Consider the following 27,891-nt stretch of genomic DNA (forward strand, 5'->3'; position numbering starts at 1 on the left):
ATATACTCAAATTATATAAAAAAATAAATACATATAATTTAATTATTTATCTTATATATTAATATCTAATTAAATATTTTTAAAATAAAAAAATAAATACTCATATCATGTAATTATAAATTATCATCTTAATTTAAGCACAAAAAATAATGCCTTTCAATAAAATATCACATCTTTATTAACTTCCAAACCAAACAAAATAATACTAAAAATAAAAGATTAATTACCCAATTAGTCAATTATCACCCAAAACAACCACTCTTTTAGCACTAGATACGATCCAATTCATACTTAGCTTAAATCCAAACAACTAAATCAAAATCACCGAATTAAACCCAAATTCAATTTAAAAATAATTTAATTTTAAATATTATTCAAATTAATTGAAACTTAAATATTTAAATTAGGTCAAACTTGACTAACTTGAACCTAGCTCGTTTGATCCAAACTCCTATAGGGATGTATCTTGCAAGGAAAATGCAACACCTAACATTCCCAACAAAATGTATAATTTCTAGGGACATAAACTATAATGGCCACATACATGAACAAGCATACACAAAACGTATCACATGAGCAAAGGCAGATGCACGTTTGAGATCTACATGAAAAGTTGTAAACAAGATTAAAAACACCATCTTATTACATAATGAAATAACCATGATATTGATAAAATAGGAAACCATGACAAGTCTTGTGAGGGAAATCCACCAGCAACATAACATCTAAACAACTTCGAAATTTCGAAGACACCACAAACATTAAAGCATGCATAAACAAGTATTCCTCATTCTTCTGCAGCGCTGGCGGCACTCAGATCCACAGACAGGTCAAGAACCTGCTCACAAACAAGTCATTTAGTCACAATTTAACACTGGTTTAAGTAATTTGAAATCTAATTTAAACATAAAACAGTCTTTTTTTTTTTTTTTTTTTCCGAGAAGGATAACAAAAAGTAGAAAATGTTATTTTACCTTTCCAGTTATCATGGTATACATGTTAAGCACATCCGTTACAGTTGACTCAAAGTGCGTTGTAGCATCATAACTCTGAAATATCACAATGGAGTTTTTTATGGTTCAACCATAGGTAAAATATAAACAAACTTGGAAAATAAGGGTCATTAGATCAATTTAAAGGTACTAAAGGCATACTCACTGTTGATATAAAGCAATTGTCCAAAGAAGGTTCATTGACAGGCTCATATCTGTCAAGAACCTCAAAAAACATTTCATCAACAGGACCTAAAAGATCAATCCCGGGCCTCAATTCAGCCTCAGGGTTATCAGTCTCTGCTTCTGTTGATACAAATGCAATGAATTTGCCCTTAGGAGCAACATTGTGAGAGTAAGAGCAGCAGAAAAGGTACCTGGCTCAGCCAAGAAAACATCATAAAAATTTCAGCTCATTAAAAGAAAAAGAAAAAGAAAAGACTACCAAACCAACTAATCATGAATGCTTTTCTTCTAACGTTGGTATCCACAGGTAACCCAAAAAGAGAGAGAAAATATCTCACATGTCTGACTTGCGACCCAACTGCTTTTGTGGCAGGATAACCTGCACTGAATGAGAATCATTGGTACTTGGGATAGGGTGGCTCATAATGGCAATTGCTCTGGCAACCCTGCCAACCTTCCTCACCTGTTACAGAAATACATTTTTCAGAGAACTAATAATAATAATAATATGTTTGAAAAAAAATAAGAAGAAGAATCTAGGATTTATGAAACTAATCAATCTCATGATTCACATTTCCTTTTATAAGACGGTAATTACAAAATCGGAATAGATAGATTTTTTGCCACAAATGCCTCTTATTTTTCAAAGTTTAGATGTACTTTGGAAAGATATTAGTTTGCATATAAATCAAAAGAAGAAGAATTACTCAGAAGCAGAAAATGCATCAAGCTTTTCACCGTAATTAGAAGACTAAGGTAAAAACAGATAAATCTAAAAATTACCTTGCCAGGCAGGTAGGAAGGATCACAAACAACTTTTTTGCACTTGGCAGTTTCCCCTTCTGAAGTGACACCCCAAACTTTGCCTTCATCGTCAAACTCAACCTGGCATTAGAAAAAGATCCCTACAATACTCAGCCAATAGTAATAAATACACAAAGGCTTTCCCAGCACTATATATACCAGAACCAGGCAGACCAATGAAAAATGAAAGGATAATAGCATCAGAAACAAAGCCCTATTAAGTACCTTGCACTCAGGTTTATTCAACATGTATGTCCCACCATAAACAGCACTAAGTCGTGCAAATGCCTGAATAGAAGTGAAAGAGAGACATAAAACCCAATTAATCTACTTCACTTTAATTTCAATGACAATTCCACAGAATAACCAAAAACAGAGTGGAGAGAAGCACCTGAGGCAGCTCTCCCAACCCATACAGAGGATAAATGTATGGTGATCCTCCTTGAAAACGTGCAAGAGATTCTGAATATAGCTGTCACAAAATCCAGGAGGAAAATACATGAGGAAAGCAAAATAAAATTGAAACTTTTGTGTATAATAGTTCAATCAAACGAAAATGACATAAACTTTAAGCATAATGCAGTTTTTACCTTCATCCGCTTCACAGTATCTAGAGCAGGTTCCTGCAAGTAACGATCATCTCTATGAAGCGCTAATGCATGCCCAATAAAGTCAATAGTGTTGTCATCAAGACCATATTTGCTGTCAAAAAAGTCAGATATATTATCAGTAGTATTTCCATCAATAACATGTAAAGTACAATCAAATAGGACACTTTTCTTCTTTCTGATGAGATATGGTGGCATAAAAATGAAGAGCAGATGCAAGCCAGGAAATAAGAACTAAAGTTTATAAACTCCATGAAAACCTTCACAGATAAATTATTCAAAATTCAAATTCTCAACATACCTATGTACCACCCTTGTTGTCAGATTGTATAAAAATAGAACAAGAATATAAAGATAAAAGATTAAGTGTGCGAGCTTACGCAATCAGCTCTTTAGTTGTCACTCTTGTCAAGTCCATTCCCTCGTGTGTTTTGGGATCCTTCTCATCATAATCTTGAACATATATGAAAAATTTGCGAGCACGACGCTTTTCAAATATACCCATGAGTGGAGATTTCAGTGCCTCCATATCAGTTGCTGGCACCTTATGAACCTATAACAACAGGTTCCCTTACCATCAATTCAAGTTTTGAGCAAATATGTAGAAAATCTAAGCAAAGGGAGAGCTCAAACATATGAATAAAACGCTATACCTTTCCTTTGTTATAGACAAAGCTTCCATCCACAGCCTTAAAGTATAGATACTTAGTAACATCAGTATGGATTAGGACACGCACAAGACCTCCATTTGCCATCATGAACTAGCCAAACAAAGAAAAGTCCAGACATGAAAAAGATTGATTTATTTAATGGAGTCTTTTGTGGTCAAGTAAAGAGGGCATAAAGAATCACAATGTAAAAATCACCTTGGGAATCATGTCAACATTATAATCCCTGCTGGAGCCCAAGTGTGCTGGAGGTGGTTCATTCCCTCTGAACCTCTTCCAGAGCTGTAAATACATAAAGTTAAATCAAAACCATTTAAAGCATGGAAAAAATTGCAAATAGACTGAAAAGTCTAAGACCTAAGACTGAGAGTTCAAAAAGGTGGGAACCTGATTGAGATTGAGTGATGTCGATTCTCCACCATAATAGTCATTCCTATCCATGTGCAGGACCTAAATCAGAAGACATTGGGAAGAACAACAAAATGAAGGAATAAAGACGATGCATAAAATTCAAGCCTCCATTCAAAGGAAGAAGTAAGAGATATAAACTACCACACAAAACTCTCACAAGTGCACAACATACAACATGGTCCAGAAAAATTCGAATCCAATAGAAGCTACCAAATATGATTAAAAAAATCACTGAAGTGCATCTTAAAACCCCTTCTATCTGGTGTACTTTCTAATGCAACTTCATCGCCCTAACATCTCACTCTTCGCAACGCCCTCATAAGGTACAAGGCAGCCCAGGTAATCAATCGACTGTAATTTGAATCTAGATATACAGCCAACCTTAACTAATCCTTTTAACTAAGAAACCAGCAAAAAGGAATACGATCAATTCTAGCCATCCTACAGAACAGAAAATATCAACTGCCACTAAATCCCACAACCCGACCAAATGAACTCAAGTTCAAAACTTGAGAACCGCCAAACCCTACAATCTTCAAAACGGAATGGAAACCATAGCTCTATCCCTCGGAAATAATCAGCTAACCAACAATCCATAAAAATATCAACAACAAAATCTTAATCATATACTTAGTTCTTCAACTGATGATTAGTTTCAAAGCAAACGAACATAGATCTTCATCACAGACCAAACTAACGAATCCCGAAAAACAAATCAATCAATCAGATCAAACAGCACTGGCAGATCCATCACATCAGAAACAAAACTAAACAAACCCAGATAGCAAAACCAACAAAAATCAAAGAAACAATCACAACCCAGATAAAATCTGAACAAAAAACGATAAACCAGAAGTTAAAAATTGACCTTAAGGCCATCAACGGAGAGAAGGCCACTGAGTATGCATTCTTTGAGGCCAGTACCCAAGACTATTACATCATACTCTTCATCCATGATAAGATGATGGGCTGATTTTGATTCAGAGAAATGAGAGTGATGAGTTGAGGGTTTTTCTGGGACCAAGTCAGATGGAGGTGGATATATAAAGGGGAAGAGTTTAATAAAGAGAAGTAAAATAAGAAAAGAAAAAGTATGGGGTAATGAGAGAGAGGCGCTTGGTTGCTTTGTTAATTTAGAAAGAAATTTCCTAAAGCAAAGAATATCTTCCAAACTTTGCCTGATTTCATATTGTGCCACTAGACCTGTCCACGGTTCATGAACCGACAGTTTCAATTTAAAACCATCAATTTATGATTCAAAAAAATATGAACTTTGAACCATAACTATTACAGAACAGTTCATAATCGGTTTGGAACCGATAGTTTGGATTCATGACCCCAGTTCAAAACCGATATTAAGCTATCAGTTTTGATTCATGACCCTTATTTACTTTTTTAATTAATAATTATAATAATTAAGGATAAAAAAATTTTAAAAAAACTTAGACTTAATTTTTCAATTATGCTTTTTACATATCCTCTTGAGATTTGGAAAAATCAAAGTTTACGTAGTTCTATTTATTATTTTTTTATCATAAATAAAATAAATTATATAATTAATTACGAAAGATAATGAAAAAAATAATAATAATAGGTGAATTAATTTTATTTATCAACTATTATTATTATTTTTTCTATTATCTTTCATAATTAATTATATAATTTATTTTATTCATTATAAAAAAATAGTAAATAGAATTATGTAGAGTTTGATTCTTTTAAATCTCAAGTATAATAATTAGTTATGAAATTGTATAATAGAAAAATAATAATAATTAAATTATAGAAATTAAAATTAGAATTAATAAAAATAAAGAGAGAATTTAATTAAATTTGAGATAATTTGATTGAAGGATTGAGAGAGTATTAAGAATAGAAAGAATGAGAAATGAGAGAGTTGAAAGATTGAATAATATTTATAAGTAAAATTTTATATTAAAGAATTAAAAAAATGTAGTCAAACATTTGCAGGGACCCGGTCCCCTGCAAATGTTTTAAAGCAAATGCATTTGCTTTGCCGGTTCATGTAATTTGTTTTAAATTTAAAAAATAAAAAAACTGGTTTATGAATTTTTTGAACTGTCGATTCATGAATCGGCTATAAACCAATAGTTCAACTGTTCAAAAATATTAAAATTGGAACTGAACCGTCAAAATCTGATTTTGATTCCGATTCATATCCGTTTCGATTTCAGTTTTTATCGGGTCAGTTTCGATCTAGTTCACAGGCCAAACCGACCCATGGCCAGGACTATATGCCACTTTATTCTCATTTTTAAGAGTAAATGACATATTTCCACCCAAGGTTCGGCGGAAAAACCCTTTTTTCACCTATAATTTACATAAATAACACTAATATACTCAAACTCAAACTCAAACTCTATTAAAAAACCCAATAGCGTAATAGTAAAATAGTAACTTTATTATTCATTAATTTTTAAAATTAAAAAAAATAGTTTTTTATAAACTCAAACATTTTAAACATGATAATTTAACTTTTAAAAACTCTATTATACCATATTCAATTTTTTAAGGGTATAATTATCATTTTTTAAATTATTATATAGCAAACGATATTTCAAAATTTTTCATAAGACTCCCAAATTTTTTTAAATTTCCAATAATCCTTTAAAAATTTTTATAAAGACCCCAATACTTTTAAAATTAAATTTTTGCTCATTTGATATTAGAGTTAGATTCGAAACGAGTTTGTTTGAACTCAAAACAAGTTTTATTCAAATGAAGTCAACCCAAATACAAGCTTGAGAGTACTAACGAATACAAGCTTGAGTCCGAATCCGAATAGATGTCTTAATTGACTTGCACAACTTGGTTTTGTTATTAAATGAATTCTGAAACGACATCATACAATATACATATGAATAATCCAGAATTTGATACAAACTTGAAATGCGAGTTGGAAGCTGATTAGAGTGAACCCGAACTAAGTACAAGTCAATCACAAACACTAAAATTATGAAGCAAACCGAATATAAACACATGTTCAGTGAGCTTGTGACCTCAACCTTAAGGCTCAACTCATCAAAAACGAGTAAGGTTCTATTCATACTGGACTCAATTCATATCCAACCCTATCTGACATACGATTATATAACGAATACACTCCCCCATAAGAAAAGAGGAAGAAATGGTGAGGATGAAAGGAAAAAAAATACAAGACCTCTAATATGTTTTACATATTTAAAAAGTATTTTTAACTTTTTATTAATTTAAAATTATATAATAATTTTGGAAAATGAAATAATAAAAATAAAATAGTAATTTTACTCATCAATACTATTGTTTTATTAAAAATGTTTAAATTTAGATGGAAAATTATTATTATTTATGTTTGATTTTAGATTAAAAAATGTTATTTATTTCAACGACATCTGAAAATGTGTTTTAAAGCTAAACCTTAGGCCGGAAAATCACTCCATTTTATTTTAATTCATCATCTCTTCTTAGTCACTTATAAAATCATTTTGAGATCAAAATTTTGAAAAATAATGTATCTCTTTTTTGTCAAATAAAACTACCATTTTATCTTTACTATTTATTTTTCAAAACTATCATATAACCTAAAATTCACAAAAATTAAAAAAATCCCTTCAAAATATTCAAATTACATAATGTCCCACTTATTTCCCTTTCATTTTATCCTCACCTTTCCTCCCTCTATCTTCAGTTTTAGGTTGCTGTTAATTTCACCTTTTTCCTCTTCTTCTTTGTTCCTTTATTCCTCTTTTTACTTTTGATTGATCTATTGACTTTAGTTCAATCAACAAATTGACTGATTTATTGGTCCAATCAGTGATAAATTGATCAATTCAATCGTTGAATTGATCGATTTGTTGATTAAAAGTTGTCAATTGATTGGGTTATCATTGACAACAATTTGAAATCAATGGAACAAGGGGCAACCTAAAGTCAATACTTGGCAATTGTTTTAATAAAATTAGGAACTAGTTTGTAGGTTTTTAAATTTTTTGGGTTTGATATGAAAAAGAGTTTGGGTTAATCTGTGACATTTAAAACATTTAGGTCTAGTTGTTAACAAGTTGTCTTTTTAGATAATTTTTCAAAACTTGTATAGTATACACCATTATTTTTTTTAAAACAAAAAAAACTATTTCCCACCCAATGTTTGTTGAACTAACAAATTTCCACTTCAAGTATCTAAAAATTAAATTTTCATTTGTTATCTATTATTAATTTTTAATACATCTTAAAATAAATATTTTTTTTAATGTATCATATACTACAGGTAATATATATCAAGGAATATTAATACCCATGGTTAAATTGGATTTTACTGGTGACCTAGAATTAATTCATTGTAAAAAATGAATTTACCAACAATCATTTAAGAGGGTAAGGTACCATCTATTTGGAATCTTTCTATTATTCGTTAATAAAATATAAATTTGTTAACTACAACCAAATTATTATATTTGTAGACAATTAGTTTATAAAATTATCTTTAATTTTTGGGAGTTGGAGATGACATTAACACCTCGAACAACTCTATTTACAAAAGGAAGAACTTGTGTGGCTGCAATTGCCAGACTGACATCCTGAATTATTTATTAAGAGTTATGGGGAAATGCTTGGTGTGTCAGTGGGTAAGAAAATTTCAACCGAGAGAGGAAATTGCAACATGGCGATTAAGTTCTTGGGATACATCCGAGCAGTGAAATTGGAATGACACTCCCTTTCTAAGAAAATAATGCCCAATCCGTTGGTTTCGAGCAGGGCAATGGATTTTGTGGGCTGCCGCAGCACAGCCCATTTGCACAAACAGTTGGGATGCGGCAGCGTAGTCCAGTATTCAGCCTCAGTCCTGCAATATCCAGCCACAAACTGAAGGCAGCAGCCAACCGCAGGTCCTGGGGACAAATATTTCACAGGAAACATCCAGAATTGCTTGGTTGGCTTGGCTGGTTGATATTTTGGGTACACAAGGTGCAGAGAAAAGAGTGCAAACGCATCTGATAAGGCAATTGACAAAGACTATGAACGCTGGATAGGTTAAGCAAGAAAATGGGTATCCCATCATTGTTGTTGCCACCTGGTACAGTGAAAGCTGCTGTAAAAACTACTTGCGGCTTCGACACTGCATGCTATCCATTTTTCACCTTCTTAAACCAATTCCTTATGTTCTCCAGTTGAAGGGATGCATGGATGGACATAATTTTCACTCCACATCCTGAGGATAAAACCTTAGCTATGAGCAGTTGTCAATTATTTGATTCTCAAACAAAAAATCTCTAACAATTTTGTAAGTAGAAGAAGTAAATGTTATAAAATTTTTTATGTCGAGGCCAGAAAATATAAAAAGAAAAATTATTGAATTATATTGAAAATTAAAGAGTTCACATCAAATAAAAATAATGTAAGTGAGTAGTGTATAAGTATAATAGATTGAACTTTAACACAAAATAATTAATTTTGTGTAACCAAATAAATGACTCTAACTATAACACTTCTCTCCAAATGCATACTTCTATCTGGAATATGATCTGAAAAGAAGTGAACAATTAGACTATTTAACTTACATTCTCATCATTCAATGCATGAACGTCTAATAACTTAATTAGAAGTAATTGTGCATAAGTAACCTAAGTCTAAAATAACTTAATTAGAAGTAATTGTATGAAAGTCTAATAACTTGATTAGAAGTGATTGTGCATAAATAACCTAAGTCTATTAACTTAATTAGAAGTAATTGTGCATAAACAACCTCTACCTACAAAACAACAAAAAAAAACATGTGAAAATAACCCCTATCATGGGTACATATGTGGTCACTGGTAGCATAGTGTTTCATTTGCAAACTTGAATGTGATCATAACTCGGCACTCTCATGTCTTAACATTGATATGCTAGTGAAAGCATAAGACACCTTTTATATCATTATTTGTCGTGTCATTATTTGTCATGTTTTGTGTACATGTCATACACCATGTTGGGCTAACTATCTGGGACACTCTGGTCACATGGGAAAATAATCTGGTTGCAGTCCTTCTCCTACCACATAAGCTTATCGAAATTGCTATCTAAACTATCCTAGAATTGCCTCTACCATGGAAGCATATGTGGTGCATCCCACTAATTATGTAAGAAAATATTTGAAAAGCCACAATCTTTACCATGCACACATGAATAAATTGGGTGGCATTGCGTCTTAGCGCCGAGTGTATAATACATCTTATGGGTATCTAGCCATATCGCTTTCATGTGTTTTTCCATTTATGCACACAAGTGGTAGTTATCTAAATGTGAACCACTTTCCTTGACTTTTCTGATTATTAATCCTGATCTGACTCAGTCGAGATCTCGTGTTATCTTCCACATAGTCAGACGCTCTTTCTAATTCTATTTAACTTGTTTTCTTTACTAATGTCTCTTATCATTTCTGTTTCTTCTACTTCCCTTTTAGTGTGCTTGAACTAAGGGTAAAATAGTCTTGTTACTGACTACACAGGTGTGTATCTAAGGTGCACCCCTGTGTGCCTATTTTTAAGTGTGAGTCCATTTTTGGAAAGTCACACATGGGTGTGTGTCTTATACTACACGCCTATATATGACTTCCCTCAAAATAAGCACATGAAGAATGCATAATTTCCTATTTTAAACTAATGATACACAGACATGTATAAGACCATACACGACAGACATGTATAAGACCATACACGATAGTGTGTCACAATCTGAAAATCGCAACCCTACTAATTATAAGTAATTTCAATCTATTTGTAGTGACTTAAGCACATCACAATATTCATATGACATTTCTAAGCATCCTCAGCATCTTTTCATCAACAAAACGTATAAAATATAGTCTAATAATCATGGGTCATAACTAAAGTTATCTCAACATCAATTTCACGCATAATCAAAATAATCACCAAAACCACAACCTAATTCAACGTAGGAAAACTCATGCATCCAATCAACAATCATAATATCATCATATAATCACCCAACAATCATAGTTTTGATTGAAATCTTTAAACTCATTGAAAAACATGCTTGATTAATCGAGAGGGAGAAACCAACTTACTTGTCCTTCTAAGTATAAGCAATTCTTTGCACGACTACAGTGATTTCTAATGACCAATGACTCTTTTTCAGTGATTGAAAAGCTCTCCCCTAACTGTTCTCTTGTTTGAGGACAACTAGGTGTGAAAAAAATGAATGAAATTAGGTTAAACGCGCTTTTATTTTGTCTGATGGATGCGATACATAGACGTGCATGAATTATACATAGGCATATATTGTGTCGCACAACTAAGGCAACACTCGATCTTGTCACGATTTTTATGTTATTTGATGAATTCAAATTTATTGACGATATACGCTTGTGTATACCCCTATACACGGGTGTGTATCGCCCTGAAAAATATTTAATAATTTAATTCAAATTTGCTAACAATACACAATCGTATATACCCTTTTACACGGGCATGTATCGCTATGGAGAACATTTAATAATTCAATTTAAATAAGAGAAAAGACTAAAATACCCTTGGATTTACCTGTGAGTATTGCACTAACAGTTTAACTTGATTCTGGATACTAAGTGACAACGCATCCAACCAAATGGCGAGCTTAATAATCTATGATGGTTGCATTTAAGGTCCTAAAAACCAAGTGATAATGTAACCAACCAAATGGTAGACGTAACAATCTACGGTGGTTACACTTCAGGTCCTATAAATCATAAATTTATAACCCTATCAAAAATGGAAATAACAGTTTTATCTATGTAAACTGAAATAATAATATGTGATTGAGTGATGTAATTCAATCACATACAATTACATCAAATTGTATGAATTAGTTAATAAAATTTGTTTGTATATATAATATTAGTTGTATAAAAAACTACTTTAATGAAGAGATAATTCTTTGCTCCTTATCTTTTCCCTTTTGTGGATTTCTGCCTCCTATTTTCCATAGCTTCTCATTTCCTGAAAGGGATAATAAATACCCCAAACTATAAAACAAACAAATGTGACAATATTATGAAGTAATTTTGAGGTGGGAGAAAAACTGAATAATCACGTTATCTAATCTTATGTTTTCATGACAATTTATATTTATAATATAACAATATTATAACTATATGCATACACTTTTTAATACACAATTGAATATACAAATAATATGTTATTATATGAACGGATAATTTTAAATTAATAATAAAATAATACTTAATCACAAGATATCACATTATTTATATATCCAATTGCATAATAAAAAATATATATCTAATTAGTGATAAATTAATAAAAAAAATGTATAATGCATGGCAACAAGCCCATGTATTCAACACCTTTTTACTATTACTCATAAGATTACATGTTAATGTACATAGAATCTAAACCCTAAATTACATTTGGGAATAATGAAAATATTATACTATACATGAGTAACAGTTATTAATAATGCTACTTATTCATTTATGGTAACAGATTCATATTTTATAAAACCTCATACATCAACTCCAAACTCAAAGAATTTTTCACCATATCAAATGCATGTACAATTAGACAATAAGATTGCATCGCATCACATGTATATATTTTTTTGAAAAATTTTACAACCCTTAACTTTTTGATATGGCCAAAACTATTGGTGGACTGAAAGCTCAATCGAACCCAAACAAGTACAATCTCAAACTTAATTTGAATAAAAAAAGTTAGCTTGCATTGGTGATGAGTTGTCAAAGAGGAAACATAAAAGTCTTCAGATAAAATGAAAAGTCGTTAGAGAAAAATAATTTATTAGTGACATTCTAGTAATTCAACAAAACTGAGCTGACTCAACTATTACTTAAGTTTTGATTCGTTTAAGCAGAAGATCCATCCTTAACCAAAACAAACAAAAATAATACTTTTGATGAAAACCCCATAAAAATGATGATTAGAAAAATTGTGTAACTTAAAAGTAATATTACATGTACAAATAATGATGTGTTATCATGTGATTAGATAATTAAAAATTAGTGATAAGTTAACACCTAATCACAATGAGACATGTTATAGTTTATGTACATAATTTTATTGATAGCTTAATATTGTTAATATACATAGAATCAAGGCCTTAGGTAATATCCTTACTAATGTACCTTACAAAACCCACCTCTCTCTCTCTCTCTCTCTCTCTCTCTCTCTCTCTCTCTCTCTCTCTCTCTCTATATATATATATATATATATATATATATATATATATATATATATATATCAAAGTAACAAATCTAATTAGAAAAAGTACTTTATACAACATACGTATATACAATCAACTAATTATGATGTATCATGTCAAGGCACAATTATGTACGTATGCTTTTATTGATTAATTGTATCTATTTTATTTATATACAAGTTTTTACTTTAAAATCACTACTTTCAACTTTTGAGATACAAATGTCGTAATTAAGGGTAAATATACTCTTAAATCGAAAGGTGATATGACTTGAGTCTTTAACTAAAATGTAATAAATTAGATGAAAAAAAAACCACATTAACTCTTGCACTTTCATTTATAACATTTATACTGTAAATAAAAATGTCGTTTTGTAATTCTCATAAACATAATTAAAGCGGAAATGTTTAAGATTAATTTGACCTTTTTAGAGTTTGACTCCTAACTCCACCTCTAATCGCACATAGTTTTTATTTTTGATGAGACCAAACACCTAAAAAACAACCCTTTTGGTGAAAGATCCCCAAAGAGAAAAAGGGAATGAGAGTGGCAAATGTAAACCCATTTGGGCAAGGAGGGCAAAGGCAAAGGCAGAGAGGGTAAAAAAGATGTAATCTAAGCTAATCTAATCTAACCCATAAAAAAATGCCAAAGTACATGACATAATTAAATTGACAATTAAAATAAAGTGAGAAGAAGAAGAAGACAAAGGAGAAGAGGGTGGAGATTGAAGAATATGTGTAATGATTGTAGTGGGAGTGTCTGTAAGGTTGGGTCCCTCTTTCATGGCCTCTCCTTTTTGTGACTCTCATTTTCATGACGCACTCTTCCTCTCTCCCATTGATTTTCTTTTTCTTTTTCTTTTTTTCTTTCTTTTTTTCTTTTTTATATTTCATTTAATAATAATTAAAAAAATTTCTCACTGTCATATCTTTATAATTATCTCAGGTGTAAAATTAAGCAATAAAAATGGGGGCATTCACTCAACACAAGGTTTAAACTTTTAATTTATTTAATATTATTATAAGATAAATTATTAAATTTAAAATTTTATTTTTTCCCATATATACACACTATCTAAAAATATATTAGAAATCTCTTTATATATATTAAAATTAAAATTAAAATTTATTTAATATAATAATTATAAAATTGATTATTATATTTAAAATTTTATCTATTATATATATATATTATTTAAAAATATAAATTCAAAATCTATTAATGTATATTAAATATAAATTTTTTATTTATTTAAATAATAATTATAAGGTGGGTAACTAAATCTAAAAAATAAAGAGTTCATAGTTAACCAAAATAATAATTGCAGTAAAAAGAACAAATATATAAAAATTAGATTAAAAAAGAACGATATATCTATTTTGGTATCTAAAATTCTCTCCTCTCAAAAACCACCCTAAACAGAGTGAGTTTCTCTCTCTCTCTCCGTTTCTGAGTTTCATCTCTCTTTTTTCAATCTCCTCAATCAGGTTAGTTTCTTCTTCTTCTTTTTTTTTTTAGTTTTTTTGGTGTATTACTTTTTGGAATATTTTTTGTTTTTTTGGTTTCTTTTTAGTCAGGGCCTGTGGGTAGCTTTATATCTCGTGAATTACAGTGGTTTGTGATTCTGTTTCTGGGTTTACGTGTTGATGCAAATGTTTTTTTTTTTTTTGGATTTGGTTTTTGCAGGGTTGGCTATGTATCTTTGAAGAAAAGCCACACTGGATTTGATGAAGAACAAACAGGGTTTCTAGGTTTTTTTTTTTTTTTTTTTAAGTTGATGGGTTTGAGTCTTACTCTCATTTCGTTGTAGAATTCATTTTCTTATATGGGTTGGTTTGTTTTGATGCTTGTCTAGTGTAAATTTTAGATCTTTTCGGAAGAGATAGATGTTATATTGGTTGTGTAAGTACTATAATGTTTTTTAGGGGGTTTTAGCTTCTGTTTGTTTAGGAAGAAGATATAAGATAACAGGGTTATCGGATTTTTAAAAGATAGACATTTGCTTTGATGGAATTGGATTTTTGAAGAAATTGTATCTTTGGAAAATTCACCAAGGTGAGGTGTTAGTATTTGCTTGTTTAAGAGGATTGAATGCTTGGTTGACTAAAATTTTTTAGTTTTGGAGGGTTGGTGTGGTTTTTCAGTGATTAAAAATGGTGAAGGAGAGACTTTTTGTACCAAGGAGTGAGAATATGTATTTGGACGATGTGATTATTTGTGAAGAACCGTCTTGTGCTGCAATGGAAATGAATGAAAATCATGGTTTTGCATCCGAGGAAGGCGAGGGAAGTAACATGGTGTTTTCTAGAGAACCATCGCTCACAAGTAAAGATTCAAGAATATCTAGTGCTTGTAGTTGTCTTGCAAAGAATCTGAAATTAAAGAGGGTGATCGCTGCAGATTCTGAGCTTTCTAAGGACAAACTTGGGCATGAAAAGAGACTCAGTAAACAAGATAGGATCGAGTTGGGCCAGCTGTTTCAGCGTGCAATGAGTTCCCATGATTGGGAGCTCTCAGAGAGTCTAATATCATTGGCAGATCCACAAACCCTAAATGATGCATTGTGTATTACACTGGACTCTATTTGGTTTTTAAGCTCAGAGCAGGAGCTTCATGGGGTAACAGGATTGATTAAGAGTATAATTTCCCATGGTGCTTATGACTTCACAAGAGCTGCCCTCAGAACTTCATTTCTTGCTTCATGTGTTTCCGCTTGCCAGAGCAGAACAATGAGTCTTGCTGACACAGTAACTGTGATGGCCCACAGGTAATCAAGCTCATATTTTATAGTGTGGTTAGTTTTGAAGATAATTGTGCAACATTTGCTTCCCTAATTTAAAACTTATGTTGACTTGATCTGCTGTTTCTAATTGTATTCATATGTATGGTTATAAAGGATTTCTTATCTGTTAGTTGCAATGTTTAGTCTACTCTCGGTAGAGTAATATGAATAATATAAATAAATTTTCAGAAATTTGAGAATTTGCAATTCTCTGCGGTTCTTTTTTGTTCATCCCTAGGCATTTCTGCTGGTAAGCGTGTTTTACTAGTAGCTGTGAGACCTTTTGTGCATGAACAATTTGTTTTCGTGGATTGTAGTAATGACTTGTGAATAGTTATTTACCTTACTGTGTGTCTGCATTCAATAGTTATAAACAGCATAGCCATCAATGTGTTTCTCTTATTTTGATTAAAGAAGAGATTGCAGTTCTTGTATCTTAAACATTTTTTTCCTGTGTCATGAGGAAGTGCACTTCCTTTCTCTGATCATGCTTGTGGTTTCAGGTAATAGTTTCTCTATGCTGCTCGTGGTTAGTTGAAATTATATTTTTATAGTCGTATACAAGCTTCATATATAATTATGTGCTTACAGAATTACCTTTAATCAAAATAAGTTATTGGTTATTATTTTTACCAATCATGTGAAATGAGAGTCAACTTATCTTTTCATCTTTATTGATCCAAGAAGTTCAAGTTGAAGATAACTACAAAACGGCTGATAAATGTCAGATTGAATTTGAAGGGTAGCTTTTGTGATTTCATGCCCGCTGCCCTGCTTTCTGCAAATCTTTTCTTGTTAATGTAAACATCATTAGTAGACATTCATTGCAGCATTCCTATAAGTTAGCATTTACTTTACTTTACTTTTGGTAAGGTTCTCTAGTAGAAAGTAACTCCCTTGTTGGGAAGAGGTATGACTTTATCAATAAATTGCATGGATGAAAATTCAAAGGTTCATGTTACCTTAGAAACCTGTTGGAAAGCATAACAAAGTTTTAACATCCTGCATGTTGATTTTTACGCTGGATTTTTGCATCATGTTGACTTCTAGTTATTTCTTATTTGCTTCTTGTCAGGTTGCATGAGCGTCTCAAGGAGTGCAACGGGGATGAGGTCTTGAAGGCAGAAGCTGGTGCCAAGGTTCAAAAGTTTACAGAATGGGCTCTGAGATGTATAGGCTTCCATTCTCGCTGCCATGGGAGTCGGGACAGAGTGAGTCACTGCACTGCTGTTGAGATCCAACTCCAGCTATCTGCATTCAAGACATTTCTAGATCTGGCAGGCAATCAGCTAACAGGAAAAGATTTCACAGAGGCTTTTGATGCAGCTTGCTTTCCCCTTACACTTTTCTCTAGCTCTTTTGACCCTGGTTGGGCATCTGGGATATCAGCTACTGTGATCCAGGGATTGCTGGGTCTGTTGGTGGAAGGTGGTGCCGACAATGTTAACCAGTGTTTCCTCGAAGCCTCTCGATTTGGGAGCACAGAACTTGTGCGTGTTTTGTTACAGGTAAGTCATTTATATATGCTCCCCCAATCTCTAATTGTCAACTTTCCTGAAGGCAATCTTGCAAAGTCCAAATTTTGATGTTTCCTAGGAAAAAATTGTGTGAAAATGAATGAAGAAAAAAAACTTTAGTTTTCATGGGAAAAAGATCTTCAGACTTTAGGAGCACATGGAAAAGGAGAAAAGATATGAGTTTTAAAATCTTGCTAATAAAGGCTGATCAGAATCTTGTTCATGGCCGTGGCAATTACTAAGCCATAGCATGTTGCTGTTATTTACCAATATCAAAACCTTTTCTGTGAAGTTATTAGCAGACCTGTTTGGAGGTGTGAACATTCTCTTCTTCTTGGCTGTAGTGAAGGCTTCAAAAGGAAACCCGGTTTTTAATTGTATACAAATACTCAGAGGGTTAATAGTTTGCTCTGTTCTTTGAATATGTATGAGATTTAATTATTAGCGTAGGTTGTGAAGATGTGTAAGATCTCTTTGTGTTTGATAATCACAATTTAGTTAGCCGAGAACAAATGGTTATCCCTTAAATGTGAGTATAACCTGGGTGTCGCCATTCAGGGTGAGAGATAATTGACCAACTTCTTGGAGAAAGGGAATTACTGATATAAGTGTGATTTATATAGGAACAACTGATATACTTCTGTTTGATTTCCACATGTTACCTGGGGTAACCAGACATGTCCTAACATTTAGTGGTATTTTTAATCATTGATATAATTATGTAGATCTTTCTCTTATGAATAAGATTCAGAAATCTTAAAGAAAGTGTTATTCTAATAAGACATGCTCAATAGTATGTAACTTGTTTTGTCATGCTTCACAGCTTGCTTGAGTAATATTTTGTTAATCATTCTCCTTGCTTTGTGAAAATTTCTCTTTCAGATTGCCCAAAGAAACAGTTTGGATGTCGATGTAGATCTGGCCCTGGGATTTGCTTCACACTATGGCAAGATTGGCACAATGGAGTGTCTAGTAGAAGAGGGTAATGCTGTGGCTTTCTTGGGCCCTTTGATGAGAGCTGCTGAGAGGGGTTGTTTGCAGGTTGTCCAATGGTTTGTGAAAAGGGGTTGCCGTGACATGGATCTGTGCCTTGCTCTTACAGCTGCTACTTCCAGCAGCCAAGTTGAGGTTGTTGCCTATCTTCTCCCCCATGTCCCTCAGCATGTTCTTGCAACTCTTAGCGTTGAAATTCTCAAGGCTGCTGGTGAAAGAAGTGGTGGCTCTCTTGACGGTGTGGCATTCCTTCTCCATTCTGATTTCTTAAGTGACCCAGCTGCTACATACGCGGTTGCAGACAGCATTGCTAGGTCTGACGATGAGGCTGTTGCCCCTGACCTGAAAGCTTTTCTTCGGGAGCATTGGTCTGAGGCAGCTTTCTCAGATGGATTAAATCAAGGGCAAGAGCATTACATGAATCTAGTTAGGATTTTAAAGTGGGGCGGATCTCCTATTTGCTTAGGGGATCTGCCAGGCCCTCTGAGGGTGGCAATCACATACCTGCCACTGTATAGGGAGTGTATTAAGGTAGGTGGTCACTTGCTATCGCAAAGGTTAAGGGGTCAACTTGTGGAAGCTGTGAAAAGGCTGGGAGGTGGTGTGTTGGGAGAGGTGAGCCAGGGCAAAGAGCTCTTGGCAGTTTTGGAGCATCACCTCCCTCCATTTTTGGTGCATGCACCTTGCACTGGTTAGTAAAAATTAACTGTTGGATATTTCACATTTTTGCTTTTCTTTTTACCTCCGTATCTCATGTGTCATAGATAATAATAATTTACATATTACCTGTGGTTAAAGTGACAAAGATTTAAGGTCTGTCAAAATTTCCTTCCATCATGTGGTTGGCTTAAAATCTTGGTTCTCTCTATAATCTCCTCATCATACTATGTTCTCTCTTAATGGCTGTGCATACGGATCTTGTTATGTAAGTCAGAGAGCAACTTTTATCACAAAGAGTTAATATATGATGGGAATGTGTATCATAACCTCTTCCTTGTGTGTTCTGTGCTCATTTTTCAATCTTTTTAGAGAAAATTGAATAGATTTCGCAGTTCAATGGTATAAACTTCGAAAGAATCGTATTATGAAAGCCAACTATTGAGATTAAAAAATCCAAATAACATAAATCACATTCTAAAAGCCAATTATCGAGATTAGAAAATTCAAAATCATATAAGCTTTTTATTAGAAACCTATAGTTTTCGATGTGTAGAACAATTCATTTAAGCATGTTATAAATGTTTAGCAGAAGGTGGCCACAAAGTCATAGACAACCCAAACTTTCCAAGCTGCCCTTTCTTTGATTTTGCTTGCCAAAGTTGAATTCCTACTTAGATAAAAAGCCCTTTTGCCCCCATTTGTGCTTTTACTGTGGCCGGCTGGGTTGGCATAATTGTTGTGTGTTGATTTTGAATAGAAGCTGGTCATCTTCCTCTTGTAAAAGAGTCTTCTTCTTTGCCTAAAAACAATGATGTTCACATGGAGTTTGACCGCAGCCAAAGGGGCAGACATCATATGAAATTAAATGAATGTGACCAATGCAATGGTCCAATAGATCTGTCAAATTATTCTAATTAATGGGATAACGTCTTTGGAATCAAATTTTCCACTGACGAGGCTAAATTTTTAAATTTTTTTGTAGAATGGATTAAATTTTTATTAATTTCTTTTGAGAGTATTAAACTAATTACTTTATTTCTAAAACAAAAATACAAAAATATTAATTATGTTTGTTTGGTATCTTTAATAAAAAAAATAAAAAGTTTATCATTCTATAAATAACAATTTGAAACGAGAGTCCCTTAAATAAAAAGGAATGTTAAACAAATGGCAGGTATGAATCTTGAGGAATAAAATAATTTGCCTTTAGGAATTGTTGCCTTGCCTGCATTGGAATTGGGATCTCATCATCTTCTTCATAATATTATTAAAATGGTTTCCATCCCTTTTCTGCAAAAAAGGTTACCACCATTTTAGGCAGATGAAGATCAACCCTTTTCCATTATTTTAATCTCCATGTTTGGTCGACAATGAATGATGCAACTTTCCAAATTATAAGTTATGTCATATTCCATTTACCTTGGATTCTATTGATTCATGCCATGATCTTCTCACTTTGCTTTTTTTTTTTTTCCCTCTAATTTCATTCGTATATATTATCTTCTAGATAACTATACCTAATGTATCCAATTAGCACTTCTATTTTATTGAAGAGATCAAATTTTATTGTTTTATAATTAGATTTTTCGATTTTTTTATTGAAAAGACTAAACTTGTATTTTGTGATATGAAAATATACCTAACCTCTAATGCTTTTAAAAATTAATGATATGGATTTTTGTACTAATTCAAAAATGATAATTAAAATAATTATTTGATTGATGTAATAATTGTAGGGTTTACGTGATTAAATAAGGTTAATATGGACAATTATAACCCACAAAAATCTTAAATTAACATTTTTTCAAATTTGTTTGTATAAAACCCACAACCCACTCAGAACAAACAAACTCATCCATAAATAAATCACGAAATTCACATAATTATTTTGTAAAAATAAATTTTAGAAAAGAATATAATTTGCTTTTCTTGTGGGTTGCAAATATATATTTTATTAAATAATCCTATATTTTATTTATCACATAAAATATCTATGTAAACATACCAAAATAATTATGTCTATATTTTTAATTTAAAAAAAAAAAACTTGTTCAATGTGGTTGAAAATCAATATTAAATATTGAAAATTTTATCATTTCAATAGTAATTTTTGAAAATTTATTTCAATACAAAAAGAAATTTAATTTGGTACCTCTATATGTTGTTATTTTTATACTGTTTTCATGATAATATATGAATCCAACAACAAAATTATTGAATTAATAAAAAAAAGGGTGGAATCCACAACAGGATTTCAGATTAAACTTCACATTTATACCAAACTTGATATAAATAAATCATTTGTGATGATGGACAATTTCTTCTCCAAATGCAATGTATTTTCTGCCATAAGGTCATGAAGAAATTGCATTTTTGTTTTCGGTATGGTTAGATTGTTATTATCAGTGTGTCACATGCTACCAAAGAGATTCATGGACCATCTCAAAATCAAAAACAGTTTGCTTTATTTTAGTCAGATTATCTTTTTCGCATTTAGTCAATATAATCTTTTTCGTGTTTAGTCAGGAGTTTGATCTCGCAACCACTACACCACAAAGTAAAAAACCCCATCTTGCCAAAAAGTATTTGTTAATAATTCAACAAAATCAAGATATGTATACAGATAATCTACTGAATCTAACATCAAACTATGTGCTGCAACTGGTTTCTTCTTATGGCAACTGAAATAAAATAATATCTCTCAACATGTTTTCCGATAATGAACAGGGATCAGAACATGAAACACCATGCTTTGTAGTATCATGTATAAAATTTATAATAATATGAAATGTCAGACTTATATCATTATAACATCACAAATGCACGCATTCAGTGAAATGAATCATCGTCGTGACATGAACAATATGAGAAGAACGTATGAAGTTATTGTTTTCGTAGTGATATCAAGTGGAGAGTGGCTTCAGGATTGGGTAGTATAAGAGTGAAGCCACGCATGAGGTTCACAGAAAGTAGATATGAGTTAAAACCGCTGGCTTGAGGAGTCCATAACAAGATGAAACCAATGAATCTATGCCCAAAAGGGTGAATGCAAGATTGGCCTTCAAGAGTTGGTGTGCCTAGGGGTGTTGTACGAGCACTTTTGTTGTGCCAACCCTATAAGCCTCCAACAATAATCATATCCAGGATTGCAATTGAGTTAAATTATTAGCAAGCTAAGTTTGAACTGATTCATATTAAACCAAACTTAATTCGATTATTATCAAGCTGAGATTGAGCTCAAGTAATCTGAGTATTATTCTCAAACCGAGTTCAAGTTTAATATTGCGAACTTGCAATTTAGATTATATTTACACCTTTAAAATCTTACTAACTCTAAATATGAGAATAATTTATAAATATAGAAATTATAAGATATAACTATAATTTCTTAAACCAAACTCGAGTCAACAACTCTTATCTTGAGCTCGAGCCTTACCTAAATTTAATTAAATTGAGACTGAGCCTAACAATACTCAACTCCACTCATGACATCAAAGTATGAGGTTTATTGAAGTATATTATGCAAAATATGAATGAGTACATTGTTTGAGCAAAACATGAAGCAAGAAACAACTTATGCAACTTTGAGGCTGATGATCAAAAGAAATGAAAGAACAAACTTTTTCGACATTTTTTTCTTCTTTGTTTCAACATTTAGAGATTTAAGGTGCAATTTTTTTAACACCATTTACACATATGTATAAGTTATATCCCTAACATTTGAAGGCATGAAAGCCAAGACCATGAGCACTGCAAGAATACCTATAGGCAGCAGAAGCAGCATGAATGGAGGTGGCGGCAATGGTGGCAGTATCAATGGAAGAATCAACAAAGATGCAGTTAAACATATGAGCAAGAGCAATGACTCCAAACTGTAATAGTTTGCTGGAAACAATCTTCTTGGGCTCCCTTGAGAGTAGCTGCGATTATACTCCATTTTTCTCCTTTCCACAGGAGGAGTTGCTATATTTCTTACTCTTCTTCCATCCATAATGCTGCTTGAACAATGATCTTGCAGGTTTATTATCCTTCTTGATAGTCTTAGTTTCAATTCCGAATGCTCAGAATTCATTCAACTTTCTCAGTTTCCTCAGTCAACCACACTCCAGATTAGATCGAAGGCCTCTTAATCAACAACAAAAGCGGTAGAAATTGCAGTTATTGAAGCTCAACCCAGATTACAAAATGTGGCCAAATTAAAGTCCTGAACAACAACCTTCCTTCAATCGCCAAAGAGAAACACTTTGAATTACAAAGATTTAAGCACAACCCAGATTCTAAAATGTTCCCAAAGTTAAGCAGTGATGATGCAAATTCTTACATCTCTGTGAAAAACTGAGCAAAATGCCTTCCAATCGATCTGAGCTCGAACCAGATTCTAGAATGTGCCAAAATTTAATAGCAATCCCTATACTATAAACTTGAAAGCAACCATGGAAACAAAAGATTCAATGTGAAAAGGGGTACGCTACAACTTTGTGTATCTTTATAGATCTCGAACTGGAATTTACAGCATCAAATACTAGAAATGTGAGCAGGATTTTAACCCAAAAACCAGAAGAATAAAGAGATTCAAACCTCCATTAGAGAGATGGCACACTACAAAAAACTTATCAATACTGTGTATTTCTAGTTATATCTGTCTAGACTTCAACTTGAGAACGCAGCAGCTGAACCAGGAAACGTCATCCTCAATAATCCAACTGGAAATTAAAAAAAAAAAAAAAAACAAACCATCAGCTTCAATCAGAAAGATGGAACTTTTTCAGCCTATATAAAACCAAATCAATAGCTAAGCAAGCTATAAAAAAAGTTATCTTTATCATGTGAAAAAGATTTAAACCCCCAAATAGTATAATAAAAATAATTGAAAGAGAACTTTTTCCCATCCAATCCACTTCAAAATTAGAATCAAAACGATACCCAGATGCTAAATTTAGAAACTTCCAAAGAAAATCTAATAAATATATATCAAAGCAAGGAAAAAAGAATAATAACTGTAATGTTGCAGAGTCTGAAGGTGAAGATTAGAAGAATGAGAAGACAACTTCAAGCTGAAATCTTTGAGCAGTTTTTGCATCTCAAAACGTAAGCTCAATCTTCTTTTTTAATAGCATCAGACAAGAATCAAGCTTGATGTTTTTCTTTCTTTGAAGAAATGGTAAAGCCAAAGGGAAGACAATAAGAAGGATTTACAGCACCAAAAAACAAAAAACAAATTAAAGAGAAGGGCATTTAAAAAGGATAAGAAGTTTGCAAGGAAGGAATGAGGAAAGTGAGAAAGAGAAAGAAAGGAATGAAGTTGTTCCAAGAATGAGTTTGAAAAAATTGATGGCTTTTTTAAGGCTGTTCCACCGTATTTGTAAGTATTAAATGTACAACTAGAACAAGTGAACAACAACTACACCACAAACACAGGAATATGTTTTCATTTTCCTCCTTTTTTAATATCAACATTCATTATAATTAACATAGAGAGAGCTAAGCTACAAAGACAGAGAGAGAGAGAGAGAAGAAGGAGAGGAAGTTTAAAAGTAAGGATGGGTTCAGTGAATACCAAAAAAGTGGGGCTAAGGGGAGAAGGGGGGGTAACAGAGAGAATTGCTGGTTTTGGAAAATGAAGAAAGAGAGAGTGTATGTTCCAAGGTTCACCTCCCTTGGACTTTTCTTAGGTCTCTAGAATTTCTCTTTTTTTTTGTTTCTTACCTCTTTCCTCCGTTCTCACCACCAACCTTTTTGCTTCATCTTCACACCTTAGGTCCCTTTACTATTTATGCATACATCTTTTTTATGAAAACTTTTGATGTGCATATGAATTGGAGAAATGCCATGTATGTCTAATTTTATGTATTTAATTAAATAATAATATTTTTTTAAAAATTATTTAAATAAATAACATATTTTCTAAATATCTTATAAAATATTCAATACTAATACATATATATATATATATATTTATTTATTTATTTTAAATACATAAATAAATATATATTTGATGTGTATTATTATATGATGAAAAATTTTAAATTAATGATAAAATAATATTCAATCACATGATAATACATATAAATGTATACCTCTTTACGTATTGAAAGTAACTACGCTTAATATTACTAAAAATATTAGAAAAGAAATATTTAATTTTCTAATATAAAATATTTTTTAAAAATATTATCTTTTCATAGGAGAACACTAAGTTATTTAATAATTAATGTGTTGTTAGTTAACTAGATGTGTATTTTTATAATTTTGGTTTGCTTTTTTGAGTTGGATCAATGAATAACAAATCAAATATACATACTTATTATTATGATAATTTATTCGAATGAATATATATAATAATGTCTTATGCTTTTTTTAATTATATATTTAATAAAATTATGTGTATTATATAAACAATAACATATTATTATGTGATTGAGTATTATTTTATCTTTAATTTTAAACTATTCAATCGCATAATGACACGTTGTTATTTGTGCATAAAATTTTATACATAATACTACTTTTATATGTTATTGTTTGCTTCGATTACCTTTTCCATTTGGATTTGAGTTTCTTGAATGGGTTCATTTGGATCATCAATTTTGGTACTTCATTTGGTATTCTTAGTAGTGCACTTTGTGTTGTTTGGTTTTGTTTATATGTTTAATTTAAGAAAGTTTGAATCAAACTAGTGTTGAAATTGACAACTTTATAAGACAAAACGCATACGGGGTCTCTTAAGAATAAAAATTTTAGTAAGAATTCTCTTATAGATAAGAATTTTAATAGATTTATCTTATAAATAAGAATTCTAATACGTAAACATATTATTATTTGGTATTAATGATATAAAAATCCATTAACAAATAAATTTATTATAATGAGTAATGGTAAATTATATTTAAATAATATTGATATTTTAAGATATAACTATGCTTCAAATGAACCCTAATAAATCCTTGATTTTTCTCTTTATTATGTATGTTGACTCTCTTTATATAAAGAGCCCACTCGTAAAAAAACTGTGATTTTTTTAAACTTGTATTTTAAAATAAAAATAAAGTCGAATCAAACCGAACATATATATATATATATATTTATTTTTATTAGTGTTTTATAATTATTTTTGAAATATTATATAAAATACAACTATAGATTAAATTAAAAATTTTAAACGCGACATCAAACCCATAAAATCTAGACTAAACTTGTATATTCTAAAAGCAAAACCAAACAAAACAAAACGTAATTATATATCTTTTGTGGATATTGCATATATAATTAATTAACTTTCAAAATATTATTATTATATAATACAAGTACGGATTAAAATGAACTAATTGTCGATTAATTTTTCAACTTGTGTCATGCACATACACCACTTGCACTATAAAATCTATGGAAAAAATGTTATCTGGTTAGCCAAGTGGGGTTCAAGAGAAATGGGTGTCCATGATAGTTGCATACAAAGTGCTTAAGTCAAGTGGACAAATTTATAAAGGACAATTGGATTATTTATATTTGTGTTCATGTGTTTGTGTGAAGAAAGTCTCATAAAATATATATATTTTTTTTTATAGTACAAGGTTGAAAGGTTACAAGAAGATGCCCTCTTCATATGGATTCGTGAGATTGCCCACATCTTAAGCTTCTTTTTCATTCAATGCATCTCCATGCACAGTTCATATAATTCCTCGTACAATAGTGACAACACTATATAAAATATTTATTTTTATTTTAATGTATAAAGTTTATTTAAAAAAAAAGATTTTTGTTTCTATTGGGTTTAAACTTGATTAAAAATAGACCATATTTATTCATTCACATTGTTAAAAGACTGAAACAAATATATCTATTCAATTAGTAGTATTATATTCATAAATAATATATACAAATTTATATATATACAATAATATATTATCATATAATTAATTACTATTTTATATTTAATTTAAAATCACTCAATCATATAAAAATATATCATTATTCATGTATAAGTTTGTACTCATTATTTGTATGTATAGTTTTATAATTATTTAATTGGATATAAACTGAATTAAAAATAAAAGATATTGATTTTATTAGGTATAAACTCAGTAAAAAAACAGGTGATATCTATTTAATTAGTTCAAATAGGATGATAACAATCGTTTGATTTAATAAACTATAAAGTTACGTGTACCCATTTTGGGTATACACTCATATATGTCATTATATGATTGGGTAATTTTAAATTAAGGATAAAATAACACTTAATTATATAATAACATGTATAAGTATGTATACATTTATGTACCCAAAGTGGGTACACATAGTATTGCTCTTTAATAAAACTATGTATACTTATTTTGAGTACATAAATATGTATACATTTAATATATGTTACTATATGATTGTGTAATTTTGAATTAAAGATAAAATAATATTCAATCACATGATGACATAAATAAGTGTGTAGTCAAAATGGATACAGATAGTATTACAACGTTTGATTAAATCGCCAACATAATAAAAAAATAAATAAAATATCTATTAGGTTAAGTTGGTATTTTTACATTATAAAGGTTAATAGTAATGATATGGTGGAGGTGTATCTAAAGTTTTTAATATTTTAAAGGGGGGTTATAATATTTTTCAAATAGATGACATGATAATTAGAATTTTTTTATTATTTTAATAATTTTTTTAAATATATATCTTATGATATAATATATGTTATAAATAGGATTAGAAAAATCAAAATTTTAATATAAGATTGTATTTATAGCTTTTTTCCAATATTGAAAACAATTAATAGCGATGAAAAAGCAAATTCATGAACTGAATAAATTTATTGAATGGACGGAGAGGAACAGGATTATGCATGCATCAAGGAGATTAGGAACAATTATGGTCAAAACTAAATTAATTGTATTGGGATAAAGACAAAGAAAAATAGTTGATTTGATTAGAAATAAAAAAAAAAAGGTAGTAACGTGTGGTTTAGGGGTTTTGCAAAAAAGTAATGAAGGAACAGGAGGATCTAAAGGAAATCATGAGGAAACAAATTGATGTTAAACAAGACTATTA

General features: G+C 31.0%; 2 protein-coding genes and 1 long non-coding RNA gene across 3 annotated transcripts; 1 reads left to right on the top strand and 2 right to left on the bottom strand.

Annotated features, from left to right (window-relative positions):
- Positions 1-602: 602 nt before the first annotated feature.
- Positions 603-4,783, bottom strand: LOC123221278 (guanosine nucleotide diphosphate dissociation inhibitor 2). Its single transcript, XM_044644077.1, has 13 exons — positions 4,538-4,783; positions 3,646-3,708; positions 3,457-3,540; positions 3,244-3,351; positions 2,971-3,143; positions 2,573-2,684; positions 2,374-2,454; positions 2,208-2,270; positions 1,962-2,063; positions 1,517-1,641; positions 1,159-1,369; positions 975-1,049; positions 603-838 (listed from the first exon to the last, which is right to left on the bottom strand). Exons 1-13 carry the CDS (start codon positions 4,622-4,624, stop codon positions 788-790), a joined length of 1,335 nt encoding a protein of 444 aa, XP_044500012.1. The 5' UTR covers positions 4,625-4,783; the 3' UTR covers positions 603-787.
- A 9,459-nt stretch (positions 4,784-14,242) lies between these two features.
- Positions 14,243-19,163, top strand: LOC123221143 (ankyrin repeat protein SKIP35-like). Its single transcript, XM_044643864.1, has 4 exons — positions 14,243-14,372; positions 14,572-15,652; positions 16,743-17,175; positions 18,067-19,163. The coding sequence occupies exons 2-4, from the start codon at positions 15,039-15,041 to the stop codon at positions 18,871-18,873; spliced, it is 1,854 nt and encodes a 617-aa protein (XP_044499799.1). The 5' UTR covers positions 14,243-14,372; positions 14,572-15,038; the 3' UTR covers positions 18,874-19,163.
- A 4,138-nt stretch (positions 19,164-23,301) lies between these two features.
- On the bottom strand, positions 23,302-24,536 carry LOC123221355. Its single transcript, XR_006503258.1, has 2 exons — positions 23,836-24,536; positions 23,302-23,540 (listed from the first exon to the last, which is right to left on the bottom strand). It is a non-coding gene; the product is annotated as an uncharacterized LOC123221355 (long non-coding RNA).
- Between the last annotated feature and the right edge of the window lie 3,355 nt (positions 24,537-27,891).

This window comes from Mangifera indica, chromosome 7 (genome assembly GCF_011075055.1).
Source record: "Mangifera indica cultivar Alphonso chromosome 7, CATAS_Mindica_2.1, whole genome shotgun sequence".
NCBI classification, from domain to species: domain Eukaryota; kingdom Viridiplantae; phylum Streptophyta; class Magnoliopsida; order Sapindales; family Anacardiaceae; genus Mangifera; species Mangifera indica.

What these genes read in the sequence shown, in the direction of transcription:
- LOC123221278 (XM_044644077.1), bottom strand. Translation starts at nt 4,624, where the DNA reads ATGGATGAAGAGTATGATGTAATAGTCTTGGGTACTGGCCTCAAAGAA. An exon ending in GGTTGGGAGAGCTGCCTCAG is followed by an intron (nt 2,271 to 2,373) that starts GTGCTTCTCTCC and finishes ACTTCTATTCAG; the next exon opens with GCATTTGCACGACTTAGTGC. An exon ending in ATACCATGATAACTGGAAAG is followed by an intron (nt 839 to 974) that starts GTAAAATAACAT and finishes GTTTGTGAGCAG; the next exon opens with GTTCTTGACCTGTCTGTGGA.
- LOC123221143 (XM_044643864.1), top strand. Translation starts at nt 15,039, where the DNA reads ATGGTGAAGGAGAGACTTTTTGTACCAAGGAGTGAGAATATGTATTTG. An exon ending in GTAACTGTGATGGCCCACAG is followed by an intron (nt 15,653 to 16,742) that starts GTAATCAAGCTC and finishes GCTTCTTGTCAG; the next exon opens with GTTGCATGAGCGTCTCAAGG. An exon ending in TTGTGCGTGTTTTGTTACAG is followed by an intron (nt 17,176 to 18,066) that starts GTAAGTCATTTA and finishes TTTCTCTTTCAG; the next exon opens with ATTGCCCAAAGAAACAGTTT.